The 14,270-nt window shown below is 36.2% G+C and overlaps 2 protein-coding genes across 3 annotated transcripts; both read right to left on the bottom strand.

Moving 5' to 3' along the window:
- Positions 1 to 1,664: 1,664 nt before the first annotated feature.
- On the bottom strand, positions 1,665 to 5,830 carry LOC127252780 (aminoaldehyde dehydrogenase 2, peroxisomal-like). Its single transcript, XM_051277093.1, has 15 exons — positions 5,517 to 5,830; positions 4,970 to 5,103; positions 4,457 to 4,537; positions 4,213 to 4,361; positions 3,979 to 4,071; positions 3,638 to 3,761; positions 3,498 to 3,563; positions 3,349 to 3,415; positions 3,118 to 3,194; positions 2,813 to 2,926; positions 2,612 to 2,689; positions 2,391 to 2,542; positions 2,239 to 2,299; positions 2,058 to 2,164; positions 1,665 to 1,966 (listed from the first exon to the last, which is right to left on the bottom strand). Exons 1-15 carry the CDS (start codon positions 5,623 to 5,625, stop codon positions 1,876 to 1,878), a joined length of 1,503 nt encoding a protein of 500 aa, XP_051133050.1. The 5' UTR covers positions 5,626 to 5,830; the 3' UTR covers positions 1,665 to 1,875.
- LOC127252779 (alpha-N-acetylglucosaminidase-like) lies at positions 5,645 to 13,406 on the bottom strand. Of its 2 annotated transcripts, none has more exons than XM_051277092.1 (21): positions 13,274 to 13,406; positions 12,899 to 13,153; positions 12,657 to 12,733; positions 12,181 to 12,392; positions 11,972 to 12,093; positions 11,634 to 11,719; positions 11,006 to 11,100; positions 10,744 to 10,825; positions 10,274 to 10,380; positions 10,098 to 10,128; positions 9,819 to 9,936; positions 9,482 to 9,529; positions 9,251 to 9,360; positions 8,739 to 8,841; positions 8,526 to 8,624; positions 8,313 to 8,423; positions 8,007 to 8,236; positions 7,548 to 7,785; positions 7,379 to 7,457; positions 6,998 to 7,273; positions 5,645 to 6,088 (listed from the first exon to the last, which is right to left on the bottom strand). In XM_051277092.1, exons 2-20 carry the CDS (start codon positions 13,121 to 13,123, stop codon positions 7,002 to 7,004), a joined length of 2,445 nt encoding a protein of 814 aa, XP_051133049.1. In that variant the 5' UTR covers positions 13,124 to 13,153; positions 13,274 to 13,406; the 3' UTR covers positions 5,645 to 6,088; positions 6,998 to 7,001. The 2 variants fall into 2 exon arrangements, with proteins under 2 accessions (XP_051133049.1, XP_051133048.1); XM_051277091.1 differs by lacking the exon at positions 5,645 to 6,088 and adding an exon at positions 6,265 to 6,916.
- Between the last annotated feature and the right edge of the window lie 864 nt (positions 13,407 to 14,270).

Below are 14,270 nucleotides of genomic sequence, written 5' to 3'. Positions count from 1 at the left end.
CAGATGGTTGCTAAATGAGCTGACATCTTTTTATTGCTTTTTGACTTGTTAAAAAACTGTATATACCTGAATCCATATTCTCCAAGCTCTTTCTGTAGTTGGGAGGATACAGAAATACAGAATAGCCGATATCTGTCTTATGTGTGAGCACAGCAGCGGTGTTTCATTTGAATAAATGTCCCTTTGCTTACCAGTGAATCAATTTTTCATTCTAATTGTTTTCTATCAGTGAGTTCCATATGTTTCCTGTTTTATCAAGACTTTCGAGTTGGGGGCGTTAGAAGAAGGTAAAGGCGTAGTGATGCTATTTAGCATGCATGTCTAAGAGATATGATCTTTGCAGGACAGGTAAGCAGGACAGGTAAAGTAAACCTTTCCACGTCCTCTTAATTTGTGTAAGATCTCTAACATTTTTTGTTTAGTGCAACTTTTTAACATTTTAGCAAGCATAGAAACTGCTTCTTTCCGGAGGCATATGGCCGTATGTATGTTTGCTCCTATATTGGACATAGAATGTAGAGAATAATTGAATGCCTGCATAGCCAAATGTGCATCATCTATATCTGTATGTCCTTTAGTTTATAGACTGTCGGATAAAAACATCCATTTAGATAGAAGTTTTGACGTTTTGAAAAATTTCAGAAATAGTAAAAAGTTGATATTTGATGCAATGTTTTTTTTTTTTTTGGAAAAAACTTGGTGGTGATTAATAGTGTATATGTTCCAAAAGTGTATGTAAACCAAGTTATTGCTTGGCAACAGTGATGGATTTGTGAAAATGTCCTCTAAACTGCATTACCACCACTATACTTTGTACTATTCACTTATTATGGTTTTAATATCTTGCTATGTTCTTCATGTATAAAGTTGTAGGATATTTTGACAATTTAAGGTAGTAGTTTTGTTTGCGTAGCATTTGTTTTGTGCAAAGGACATGCCGGGCCCTATATAACTTATAGGCTATCGGGTTTGGAATATGAAAATGTAGATAGAATAAAGTGATGCATTGTCAGTCCTCGATGAAGCATAAATGTCTTTTATAGCTGCTAGTGGAAACTTGCCAAACTGAAAGTCTTTTAAGAGTTAGTGTTGGCTGTTCTTGTTTTTCTTGCCCGGCATTGTTTTGATTTTGGCCTAAGGGCTGGCAATTTCTAACATATTCAATGACTAGGAAAAGATATGATAATGATACCTGTTTTGTACAGTTTCTAGACCATGATTTCCATGCCAAGACTTTCCACTATTCTCATTTAAGGTCATGTCTTTTTTTTGTTGCTATCCGAAAATATACATTGGATAAACTCCCGGTCGAACCAATACTCTGCAAATTAGGTCTGACAAGATAAGTCATACTAGGCGAACCATGTGTGACAGATGAACCCATAACGTCACGGTCACAAGTTCATTCTCCAAACCACCAGACCATTCCTTACGGGACAAGGTCATGTGTTTTTGTAAGATAGTAATGTGGTCATTAGTGAATAGTGGTCCTCCTAGCAGACTTCTTTTCCCTATTCATTTTGTATTATTGGGGTAGGGGTCTAAGGATGCTTCCATGGGGGGCAACAATGGAAACTAGTTTTACTTTCAAATATGTAGCAAATTAACAGTTATATCTTTCAAGCAAGTTTTATAATTAAGCCAAACAAATTTAAGATGTAATATTCCACTGCCCCAAAGGGACCTTAAGAAAGAAGTCTTTCATGATTATTGAAGCTGTTTTGTTGAATATTCACTCTCTTCTACATATGTTTCTGCAACAGATCTCAACAGCAGGCATAGCTGTAAGCCTATAACTACTACACATTATCCCAAGTGTCGAATAGTTCGTAACATTCTAACAAACCTGTGATCTGATGCAGGCAACTAAGATGCTCACAGCTTGGAAGGAGGCTTGTACCAACCCCACGGCTCGTTGGAGAAGTACTGTGTCACCTGCTTTATGTTCAAGTAGTTTTCAAGTCCCCTAAAAGAAAAGGAAAGCAGAGGCGCGAGGTAAGAGGTAAATGTGGAGAAAATGACAACAGAAATGAGAATCGGGAAATGATCAAGGTTACCATGGCCCAAGGTCACGCCCAAAACCGCTACGCTTTTTCCCTCCCCAAGGAGCTTGGCAGAAGCAGGGCTGCGAACAGTTTACCCAAACAATGCCCGTCTGTAATGCCTGCAAGAATCGAAAGAGAAGATAGGTTATTAACATTGGCACTGTAAGCTGTGTTGCGCAACGAATATACTCACCTTGGTCAACCGGTTGCACCTCTCCAGATTTTGTGACAACACAGCAGCAGCTAGACCATATCTGAACAAGGTAATCGACAAGTGAAAAATTTTAGGTCATGAATAACTATAAATGCTGGAAAGCCATATTGTGTAGATGTAAGACAGCTCACTGCGTATCATTCGCTAGTCGGATGGCTTCGTCTTCGGATGAAAATGTTTTGACACAAAGAACAGGTCCAAACACTTCTTCTCTCCAGATTTGCATTGATGTTTTCACGTCTGTGATTATAGTTGGTTGGACAAAGTAGCCTTTCTTTAAATGCTGCACGTCAACTGAATTGTTAGGCGAATACAACTATAATCTGGATCAACAAAAGACAAGGATTGGGACCTGAGGCTTTGCACCACCGTGCAGAATTGTGGCGCCTTCAGACTTAGCTGTTGAGATGAACGTCATCACTTTTTCATGCTGAAAAATTTACAGTACAAAGATTAAGACCCCGTTGCTTCTAATATTTGTTTCATTTTTGTGTTTTCTACTAATGCAAGCTCAAGAAGATGCCATTAATGGTGATTATCATGAAATGTTTACCTGCTCCTTACTGATAACAGGACCAAGCCGGCACCCTTCCTCAAAGGGGTCAGATATTTTGATGTTCTCACACCATTTGACGAGTTTCTTCAGGAATGCCGCAGCGATGCTTTCCTGAAAGCAACAGAGAAGTTACGAAGCTTCTCAACTAAAAAGAATGGTATGCCAATTGGTTACTTATATCCTTCTTAAAAGGTAACAAAGCTCTTGCCTTCGATTATTCAGGATTTAAAAGCACAGTCATTCTCTAGATCAGCAACTTATACATGATCTGCATAGTTTTAATAAAGCTTTGAAATTCTTACGTGCAGTATGAGCCGAGAAGTGGCGGTGCATATCTGACCATTTGTCCAAAAGCAGCCAAAGAGTGTCCATTCAACAGCTGAGATTCAATAATATCATTGGAAGACAGTGAGTTAATATTTAGCAAGTCTTCAACAACTCCGGGCAGTCCAAAGACACGTAAGATGCTCCTCAACTTGTTTATTTAACACTAATTTCGTAAAACCTGATTATCTAGCTTGGCGAGTTCTAACCTTTATCAAGATCGACATCTTCAAACACAACGATAGGGCTTTTTCCACCAAGCTCTAGTGTGACTGGCTGCAATAATAGTCATGGTGAGTTAAGCAACATATGTTGGATATAATAGTCATGGTGAGTTAAGCAATGACACTAAACATACTTTCACATGTTGGGCTGCAGAAGTCATGATTTTGCGCCCGGTAGCATTGCTCCCAGTGAATGCTATCTGTTGATTACGGATCAAATCATGGTAAGAAAAAGAACACAGAATGAGATGTTGATGAAGCTGAGGTGACCTACCTTGTCAACAAAAGGATGAGAAGCCAAAGGAGCCCCGGCTTCGTGTCCCAATCCAGTCAAAATGTTGAGGACGCCAGGTGGAAGGCCAACCTCCCGACACACGTCAGCCAACTCCAAACACGTTCTGCACCAAAAATAGGAGTGAGTTTCTAACATCCCGGCCTGTTAGCCAAGCAACCTCGACATATCCCTCAGGATCGTAGACTGTCACCCCACAAGTCAACACAAATTCCTAGAGTACACACACTTAATTCTAGAGCTCTTTAAAATAAATTCCTGAAAAAGAATGTGCATAGAATATGAGGCATTGTTATTGAGAATTGAGAAAGAGAGATAGTTACAGAGATGCTAATTCGGATGGCTTAAGTATAGCTGTACATCCGGCTGCGAGCGCAGGAGCTACTTTCCAAGTTGCCATTAGCATAGGGTAATTCCTATCCCCATCCAAATTACATAAACAAAATCAGCAATACTAGTAATGCTAATGCTATTTTGTTTTCGGAGATATTTTTGAAACTTCTGACACTATGCATCAACAGTACAACGAACAGTCAATAGATCCACTATTCACTCACCATGGTGTTATCAAAGCAACTACGCCGATGGGTTCCTTTAAAACATGACATTTGAATGTTTCCATTGGTAAGGAAACATGAGCCTTTTGCTCAGAATCCAACTTCTCAGCAAGATCCGCATAATATTCGAAACATCCAGCAACGTCGTCCTGGACAGTACAGTAACAACATTCACTCTCTAAACATACATAGATTAAAATTGTGACAAAGATGAAGTAGATTAAGGTAGATAGTGTAGAAGCACCATATCCCAAGCTGCCTCCTCCAATGGCTTCCCACAATCAATTGCTTCAAGTTTTGCAAGTTGTGTTTTCCTCTCCATAATCTAAATGGCCAAATATAACATCAACACCCAATGTTTAATGGCATCAAAACATAACAAGGAACAGACAAATAGACAATATTCAACAAAATGCTTAAAACTAATTGTCTTCTGTTGTCGTCACATAATTTTTACTATTCAAATCCCTTTTCCTCTTAAAAAAATGTCAAATCAAATAATTACTATTTTTTATATTATACTATAAATTTATTTTACATTCAAAAAACGTCTATTTAAATCACATCACACAACAATTTCCAAATTCAATCTTTTACTGTTAAAAAATCCAAAAACTCAAAAACCCAAACCCACAGACAAAACACACTCTAATTGTGAACCCAACCCACAAATATATAGTTTGTTCGTTTAATAGTTGAATAATAATAATAATAATAATAATGAAAGAAAAATTGAATAAACAAGAAATCAACAAACCTTTGCAGCAATGGCCCTTAGATACTTTGCACGATAGGCACCAGTTGTTGAGGACCATGTGTTGCTGAAAAATGCTTTTCGAGCAGCTTCAGCTGCAAAATGTACATCTTCAGCAGTAGCTGCTGGAATGTCTCCTGCAATCCACCAGAGGGCATCATCTCAGATCAGATCAGATCATTCAGAAAGAATGTTTGTATGTATGTATGTAGATTATCCATCACATTAGTTTAGTTTACAACTCAACACGAGTTCTCAGGCTCAATTAAAAATCATTATATGAAATGATTAGTAAATTATTGCTCACCCACCCCCTCAGTCAAACATTAATTAGTAAATTAATTAGATCAATAGTGATGTGGTCTCGGAGGATAAGAAGAGTAAGATCACACCACAAAATATATAAATATATATATATATATATATATTAAATTGAAACAAGTAACAGGAACAGCTGGTGCAGTGCAGGAAAGTTAAACTTAAAGTGGAGTAGAAGAGAGGGTGGGAAAAATGAAAATGAAAAAGTAAAAGAAAAAAGAAGAATTGAAACCTATGATGTGTTCGGTGGCGGGATTGATAACCGGAAGGCGTTTTCCGTGGAGCGGTTCTCGCCATTCGCCGCCGATGAAGAGTTGCCGCCTGGGGATCGCGATCGCCATGGATGGATCCGTATCTCTCTTTTGTCTCTGTCAATAACTAGGTCTGTCGATTCAGCTTAGCTGCTTTATTTTATCCCAAACAAAGTTATAGTTATCTCCTTTGAGCAGAGCAGGATTGACTGACTCACTCACTGATTACACACAACACAACACAACACATCGGCAACAGCCATAGCCAGCTAGAGCGAGAACTGGAAAGGGGAGGGGAAGAGGAATGATACTGGAATATTATTTATTTATTTATATCCATCTAATCAATTAGGTAAATAATTATAGCTGAGCAAGTGAGCATCAGATCAGCATGGGCCTCGTTCGTTCGGTCTTTTCACCGTACCCTACCATACCATACCAGACTGACTACCACCATTTCTCACGCGGTTCTTTCGAGCAATTTAACAATGGACTTACGGAGCTTTCGTTACCCCTGGTCCCCTGCTCCACTTGATTTATTCTCATAGCAACGCTGCACTGCCCCAACCGTTTCTTTAAATTAGAAATTGATTAATTAATTAATATATATATATATATATATATAATTATTTGAGCTATGCTAACTCCTAGTCAGCCTATTCCCCTTAAAAGAATCCTTCTTAAATTTTTTCTCTTTTTTCACTTCATAAATTTAAGGCCAGTTATCCATCTTCCCAGTTTTATTGAACTCCCACTGCCCTGGTAGTTTCCGAATGTCCGATGTGGAGTGGTACAGCCTTTTGTTCCGCTGCTTTCGCCGACGTCGGACAGGCGTTTGTTTCCGTATGATATTCAATTTATTTTTAATACTTTAATATATCTAAATATCATTTTTAAATAGTGATTTTTCAAAAATAATAATATAAAACATGAAATATTTTATAAAAAAGTCAAAAAATAAAAAATAAAAATTTATGGGGTGCTTGTTTGTGTGTTTGAATTTTGAAGAGTTGTGGACGGTGATATATTAAATATAAAATAAATTTATAATAGTTTACAAGAGAACAAAACCTCGACACTTAATTTTCAACTTAAAATACTATTATATATTTTATATTTTGACACAATTTTTGGCACTACACATAAAAAATAAAAATAATTTCATCTAAAAACCAAAGGAGCCTATATTCATTCAAATATATTTAACAAACAATATAAATTAATTTTATTAAAAGTGATGAATTTAAAATTTATAATTAACTACAAAATTTTGAAATCCATAAATATTGTCAAAAGAAACTACTACATAAAAATACCAAATACCCCATGAGATTATTATATTGAGGATCAAGTCGTCCAGCCTTCACAAATTGCATATACACTGCACCATGTATGTAACTACTGACTACTAAAACTTAGCATATAGTAGGATTTTTGGATTCAAATTATTGAGACCTGTTACCTGATTATTCATATTCAGATTCTGCCTCTAACTCTGGATCATTTCTCAAGTACTTGTTGTAGAGCTGCTTCGAAACTTCTAGCGGATCCCCGGTGCTTTTGGTTGGGAAAATATTGTTGCTGCTTTGCCATTTGGTTGTTAGTTTGATCCATTCTTTCCTCCATTCCATTAACTGGAAACTGTTGCCTGTCTCCAGGCTATGTATCAGATGTTTCAAGTATATAGCAGCTCGCGGACCGTAATAGTCCCCGACTAGACCACTCCAGTATTTGTTTCCTGCACCACAGCCACAATGAAGCAATGTAATGTGGTGTGGAATTCAAGCGAGGTTTCTGTTTGCACATGCATTGCATATATATATATATATGTGTGTATGTATACCGTAGTCGCGAAGGAGACTAGCTTCATCCTCTGTGTTGTCGAACCACATGGTGATTTGGGTTCTTGCATTCCACTCAAACTGCACAGTTTGTTCATGAGATCATATAATCATTGCCCTGGGATTGGAAACTGTTGACAAGATGATCAGCAGCAGCTGCTGAGTTCTGACCTGTTTCTTTTCTTGTTCGTTTTGGGCGAGTTGCTTTGCGCTCTCTAGCCAAGGTCCGAGTAGAAACCCGTCGTGGCATGCCAGGAGTGCATCGAGATCTTCAACCAGAGATTGGAATTTCTTGCTCAGTTGCCTGACTGCTTGCAGGTCATCTTGCTGATAGGCCTCTATGATGTCCAAGAAAAGTCGATTCGCATACTTGGCCAAGGCTTGTCTTGTTAGATCCACTAGGTCATACCTGCAAATGTAAAAACTCTGTTTATATAGACAGCTTTCAAAGTTCTAGCACTATTTATCGACACTAAACATCATGTTAAATTAACTTTTTACTATTTTTAAAATCTTTTAAAACTCCAAAAAATTTCTATTTAAACAGAACCTAAATGTAAATGTAGATGCTATTTCAGGAAAGATGTTATCTAGGAAGAAAAACATTGTAAGGGGGAGTGACATCTGAACCTGTAAGTGTTGCTTTCGGAGAGTTCGTCTCCACTCGTAATGAAAAGTTCCAAGGCGTGGTTAACTTCTTCAGTCGAATACCATAAATGAGGCTGGGAATAGGAGTCACTGGTCTGTTGTTGATATATAGCTGTTTGATGATGCTTTATGGGTAGTGACAGCAGAGATGAAGTAAGAATTGAATTAGGATGGACATCGGGAAAGTACACGATTGCATCTCTGTTTTTGTCCTGTGCAAGGAACACAAACATTCATTTTCTCTAATAGGATGGGATTTGGATGATACTCTATTTGGAGATTACTTACATATAATCCATCTGTGCAGTTGTATAATGTATGATACAATATGTTCCAGGCACGGCGCATTGATGGAACCGGTTTTCCATATCGTCTGTAGGCGTACACATCAATCCAATTCTGGATGAAAGAAGAGAACTCAATATCCTGGTCATGTTAAGAAAAGAAAATGCAAGATTGCTTCATTTTGAATCAATGTGATGAGGGAAGCTTTCTGATTACCTTAACATCCACTTTGTCCTGTCGAAATGCCATTTCAGACATGAGATCATAAACAATGGGATTCTGCTCAATAGCTTCCATGGACATCCCAACACCAACCTGTGCAGGCATGAAGTTGCATAAGATAAGAGAGGGTCCCAAAGCTACTGTATTATAGAAGTTGGATACATTTAGAATGGTGACTAAACAAGTAATTTGATTTAATGTGCTTGCCATGGTTGAGTTTGGGCTTAGACGAGCATCGATGGGTCCAGATCCTACTGAATCAATGATACCGTACATTTCAATGTTACCCGCGAAGTTGTGAAGCATACACCTGAAAGAAATGATAACTTCAGAGGAGGCAGACAGGAAAGTGAAAAGTAAACTTATCTATTTTTCATGTTAGCTCACAACTATATGCTCTGCACAAATTTGCAAGCCTTTGGGAATTACATTTATACATCAACAAAGAACAGATCCATCAATAGATAAAATGTTATGTGTGTTTTTTGGTTACAGATATATATATTTTGGGATTGATTTGTTACCTTATGTCCGCGCAAAAAGATGCATTCAAGTGAATAAGTGCACCCCATTTTCAGGAAATATCATGATAGAATGCTTGGTTTTAAGGACCAGTGATTAGAAAATCATGGCACATCCTGATTGTTATCTTAAATTGAAGGCAATTTAGTTAATTGAAAGGCGGCATTACGAACAGAAATCAAGAAGATTGGACGTACCAGATGTAAGGTACACCATAGAACTGTTCTGAGGTTTCCCAAACTGGACTCACTTCTGCATATAGATCGAGAACAACCATCTTTCCAACAGGTACTGAATGCAATAGTGCCTGAATATAGTTAAAATTTTAGATATGCTGAGAAATGCTGTCTTTAGTCACTGAAAAGGACATATGTGGAAGCAAGTATATTGTATGAGTAAAATTCTTATTCAGCAGAATTAGATTGCACCTTCATCTGTGAGGGTTTCCAAAATGGATCATCAGTAAAAAGCCATCCCTGTGCAAAACAAAAGAGCATAATCAGAATTTGGATAAAAAATGTAGGCCCAAATAACCAAACACATGCATGGAGACACCAGGAAATGGGGAATACTACATGGAGCAACTGAATTGGAGAAAAAATGTCAACGAGTGAATCACATATGTCATCTTAACTGAATAACTACATTAAGATCGAGGCAGAGACATTGACTTCATTAGCATATCTGTCCCTGTTAAATATGAATGGATCCTATGACTGGTTTCAAGTTGAAAGAAAGTTAAAATACTGAGTTTTCTATACAAACCTGCATCAGCCAAACAGCATTGCTGTCACTACTTTCCATGCCCCTAAAGATTGCAGCAGCTAATGAAGAGATATATTCTGGGTCGTCAGTTGGAGGCGTGTTCTCATCAAATGTATCACTGACATGTTAAAACGTGATAAAATGGATTACTCATGTGCCACTAATGCTCAAGAAAAAATGGTTGAAATGGAGTCAAGGATGTGCATTGCTGATAGTTATGAAAAGAAAATCGGAACTCTTGTTAGAACTTAGGAAAGTGGCAGATGAAACAGAGCTTACCAGTTGTAAATGTGGCTAGTCCTTCCATATTCTGAGAACAAATAGGAAAAATAAGAAACTTTCAGTAGGGAATAGGCAGTGAAACACAAACAAGATAACTTTAGCTTGTGTAGGCTCCTTCCACAATTGAATGCTTAGGTCTATATTCTTGAATGTATAAAAGTTAATTTGTCCACCTTTCAATTGCTGCAGAATAAAAGCCCTTCCAATTTCAATGAATAAGGGATCTGTAGCATCAAGAAGGTAGGTGCAACACCATCTAGGGTCACTCCCAACAGTGAACCTAAGGAAAAACCAGCAAAAAGACAACTGCTTTAAATGGGTGGTTAGATGCTCAAAGTGACAACCACAATCTTCTCATTTATCGCAAAGAATGTAAGAATTTATTCCTTATGAGGACTTGAGTGTTGCTTCTTATAGTGCTGGGACATACAAAATCTTATTGAATTGTGATGTATTTAGAGCATTGCTTATGTAAATTAGTTTAAACTTCTGATCTAGATTTCCGGAAACTGATTTGTGCATGCTAAATTCCAGAAATGACATATATTATCAGGAAAAGAACATGCATATTTTTCATAAATATATTAGATGAGTTCAATTATTTGAATGAAATACTACAAAACGCTTGTACTTTGATATGTACCAGTTCCCAAGGTGTGTTATTTTTGCTGTCGGGTATATACTTTTAAGTGCTGCCGGAACATTACCAGAGAAGGCTGGAAGAACTGTAATACAAGTTAAAAACACTATATCAAAAGCTTATATTTATAGCTATTGAAGGTGTATAGAGTAAATTGCAGTCAAAGATTTTTTAAAAAGTAAGCAGCATACATTCTGGCAAGTGGCAAGACTCAATCAACATTGTTGTAGCAAAAATAACAGAGCATATTTCAAAATTATGGTACCTGGATTCATTCCTAATTCATACATTCTGGCAAGAATTTTCTTCTGCAGTGACAATTGTTGGTTCATCCAACTTTGTTGCAATGGACCTCCCCACCTGCCATTGAAGTCAAATGAGACTAATAAAACGAAGTTGTGAAAGGGGAATATTCCTGAGATCTGACTGTACTTTATTCTATCAGGTAATTAGTAGTACAAGAGAACTGAAAATGCACCCCATGCATTAAGCTTGCAGTTCCTGTATGCTATTGAAATTAATTTTGTAGGTAATTCAAGCACGTCCCGATTAATAATTGTGCAAAGCAACGCAGAATTTAAATAGCAACAAGTTGCAATTATCTTTCCAAATCTACAGATCGTGTGTTGAAGTGACAGACAAAAGCAATCCTATTCTAATAATGCACGTACTGAAGGTACAGGTTGAGTTTTCTGTTATTCTAACTTGTATACTATAAAGATAACTTCATTTACATGGGGGATGTGAACATAAAACATAAAATAGCATCTTTGGAGTCATAATCTCCAATTATACATGGTGAACTCTAAAATTTTATGTATTGAAAAAGCAACTGTATGAAACATTCAATTATCAAGATTCAGACTATGATTCACAGCCTATAATCTTCTTACCCATGCAGGTTTCCCATGCGTGACCATGCAAGAAATGCAGGACCTCCAAAGAAATCTTCCAAATCAAGAGCACTTATATTGAATTTCTGCTCAAAGGTAGTTTGTAAAAGTTAACATCTGACTAAAATAACCAAGAAACTGCGGAAACAAGGGAAGTGATCTAATTCTTTAATGTATAACTATCTGCCTTATCTCTCTCATTTTGATGGTCTATCATAATGGATGACAAGAAGTAGCCAAAGTAGATAAATAAAACGTCAAAGCTGCATAGACACATAATAAATGGGCACTTTATGTAGCTTAATTGTAAATTATTTAAAGAATAATAAAAATACAACCTGGTAGACTTTTTGCCAGATTGCCTCTTGACCAGTAAATGCCAAAGGCAGATTGATTCCTTGGAGCGCCATCCAGTCAATTTCCTGCTCCCATCTTTCCCAGTTCCACCATGCAAATGCATCTTTAACAGAATATGATCATATATGAGTACTATCAGTGATGAAATCACATGAATGCAACAACATAGGACACAGAAACTTCAGCTCACAGCTAGATGTAACAGCATTCTGATAGTAGCTCCAAGGAGTAGGCCTCGTCATTGTAACCCCGACACTATTGATGCGAGGTAAAGATCCAGGATTTGGGACAGAAGAAAGCTGCATACCACCTGTTTTATTCCAAGAAATATGTGCTCCACACCAATACTTTAGATACCAGTGTAGACCTGACAGCAGCTCCACTCCAGTAGTTCCGCTTATTCTGTCGACAGCATGAGTAGGAGAAGATGAAAGAGCTTTCAAAAGCTCTGAAATAATTATTCTCACAAGGATATGAAACCATCAAAAGATATAGTTCTATGCAGTATCATGTTCCACAATTTCAGATAAAAGTAAATTGTTCTGATGTTGATAATTAAAATCACTCCGTTTTTCTGCATATGCTTTTAAAATGCTTCAACCAGAGTGCTTTTCCTCATATATACTAATTTTCCAGTATATGCAGAGTTGAAAGACTTATACATACAAAATTTTAGGAGAACCAGCAAGATGCATGGCAGGATGATTGCTTAATTTAAAGCAAGATTCCCCACCACAATGATCCTGGAAATGAAGGACAAAAGCAAAAATTAAAAATAAAAATGACAATTAACTCTAGAAGCTTAGCAGCATTAGTAGCAGTAAGAAAAATATCAACAGAGGAAAGAGAAAATAGCGACATTTAACAAGTGGAATCCATCAAAGGTACTTGCTATCAAATCCTGTTACCTTAGAGATGATTCTGAACTGGAAGCTTGTCGTATGAGAAGGAAAATTACGACCGAGGGCGGCATACGCCGCCGATAGCTGCAGAGACGACGGAGCTCGCTCGCGGTCCTGAATCTCCAGAAGCCGGGAAACATACTCCACCCCCAGTGTAGACGAATCAACCATTGACATGTTATTAATACCAAAAAATACTATCAACACAAGGAAGATGCTCAACGCCATCATCAGAATCGAAGATGGAAATTGCAGACTTCGCTGAAGTAGAAGAGGAAGCAGAAACGGTTAGCGTTGAGTCAAAGGGGATTAGTACATTAATTAACAAATGACGTGCTATAAATAAGAAAACAAGCATCGATTGAACATGTAAAGACAAACCTGCCGGCCGGAGAGAGAATTTACGCATTCGGCGAGGTCTGACGATCAACCGCCGGCGGAGCTCAGCTGCCTGGCGGGTGAATGTCAGTCCAACGGTAAGGCCATGTTTGGTTGCCCCACGGACGAAATTTAATATAACCTGATTTTTGTATTTTGTATAATATATGGTAAATTATAAAATATTTGTATTGTTAGTACTTTAAAAAATAATATATAAGATGATATTTTTTCATTATGAGACGGAGTATATTACTTAATATATATACTCTTAAATTCGTTAGTATAGAAAATTCCGTTTCAGTAAGCATCAAATCAATTAAAAGGTATTTTGTTAACCAAATATTGAATGACTTTATTTATTATACTACACTTTATTTTTATGTTATTCTATTTAATATTAAAAATATATTTATATTTACATAATAATTTTGTAAAAATATCATTATTATAATAATAATATATTAATAAAAATATTTTTGATTATTTTTTTAATAAATTTTTATATAATAATTAATATCAAATGATTAATATCATAAAAATCAATGAGAATAGTATTTATTCAAACGTTCTGTTTATCTTCCTTAAAAGACGCATTTATAAATAGTGAATTTTTTAAGATAAATAAAATAGTGGATGAAAGAAATATATAATAATTTTATAATATTACTAGGGTTTGCCTTTTGTTTGTTTGAAATTAAATTTTACTTTTAATTTAAATAATATTTTAATAATAGTATTTGGAATGAGTCATAATATTTTTGGAGTTAGAACCAAACAAATCCCATGAAATAAATAAATTTCAGTTGTCTTCTTCTTCAACATTATTTTCTTTGACAAGAATTTTATCTTTTCTTTTTAATTAATTAACCATATTTTTTATTATAATTTCATTAAAAATTAATTTTATATCAATTTTATATTTAGAGGGTCGTTTACTGTGTTTGTTTTGTGTTTTAATTTTGAAAAAAAAAATGTAATTGAAATTTTTTTAAACAAG

Source organism: Andrographis paniculata, unplaced genomic scaffold, assembly GCF_009805555.1.
Source record: "Andrographis paniculata isolate CXL003 unplaced genomic scaffold, ASM980555v1 Contig49END, whole genome shotgun sequence".
Classification (NCBI taxonomy): domain Eukaryota; kingdom Viridiplantae; phylum Streptophyta; class Magnoliopsida; order Lamiales; family Acanthaceae; genus Andrographis; species Andrographis paniculata.
The sequence above is the reverse complement of the archived record's forward strand: the minus strand, read 5'-3'. Positions and strand labels throughout refer to the sequence as shown.

Bases quoted from the DNA above. Each gene is read 5' to 3' on its own strand.
- LOC127252779 (XM_051277092.1), bottom strand. From the start codon at position 13,123: ATGATGGCGTTGAGCATCTTCCTTGTGTTGATAGTATTTTTTGGTATT. The intron at 12,734-12,898 runs GTAACAGGATTT...CTTCATTTCCAG, and splicing joins AGTTCAGAATCATCTCTAAG to GATCATTGTGGTGGGGAATC. The intron at 8,237-8,312 runs GTAAGTAATCTC...TTCCTTGCACAG, and splicing joins ACTGCACAGATGGATTATAT to GACAAAAACAGAGATGCAAT.
- LOC127252780 (XM_051277093.1), bottom strand. From the start codon at position 5,625: ATGGCGATCGCGATCCCCAGGCGGCAACTCTTCATCGGCGGCGAATGG. The intron at 4,362-4,456 runs GTGCTTCTACAC...TGTACTGTCCAG, and splicing joins AGGAGGCAGCTTGGGATATG to GACGACGTTGCTGGATGTTT. The intron at 4,072-4,212 runs GTGAGTGAATAG...GGATGGGGATAG, and splicing joins GTTGCTTTGATAACACCATG to GAATTACCCTATGCTAATGG.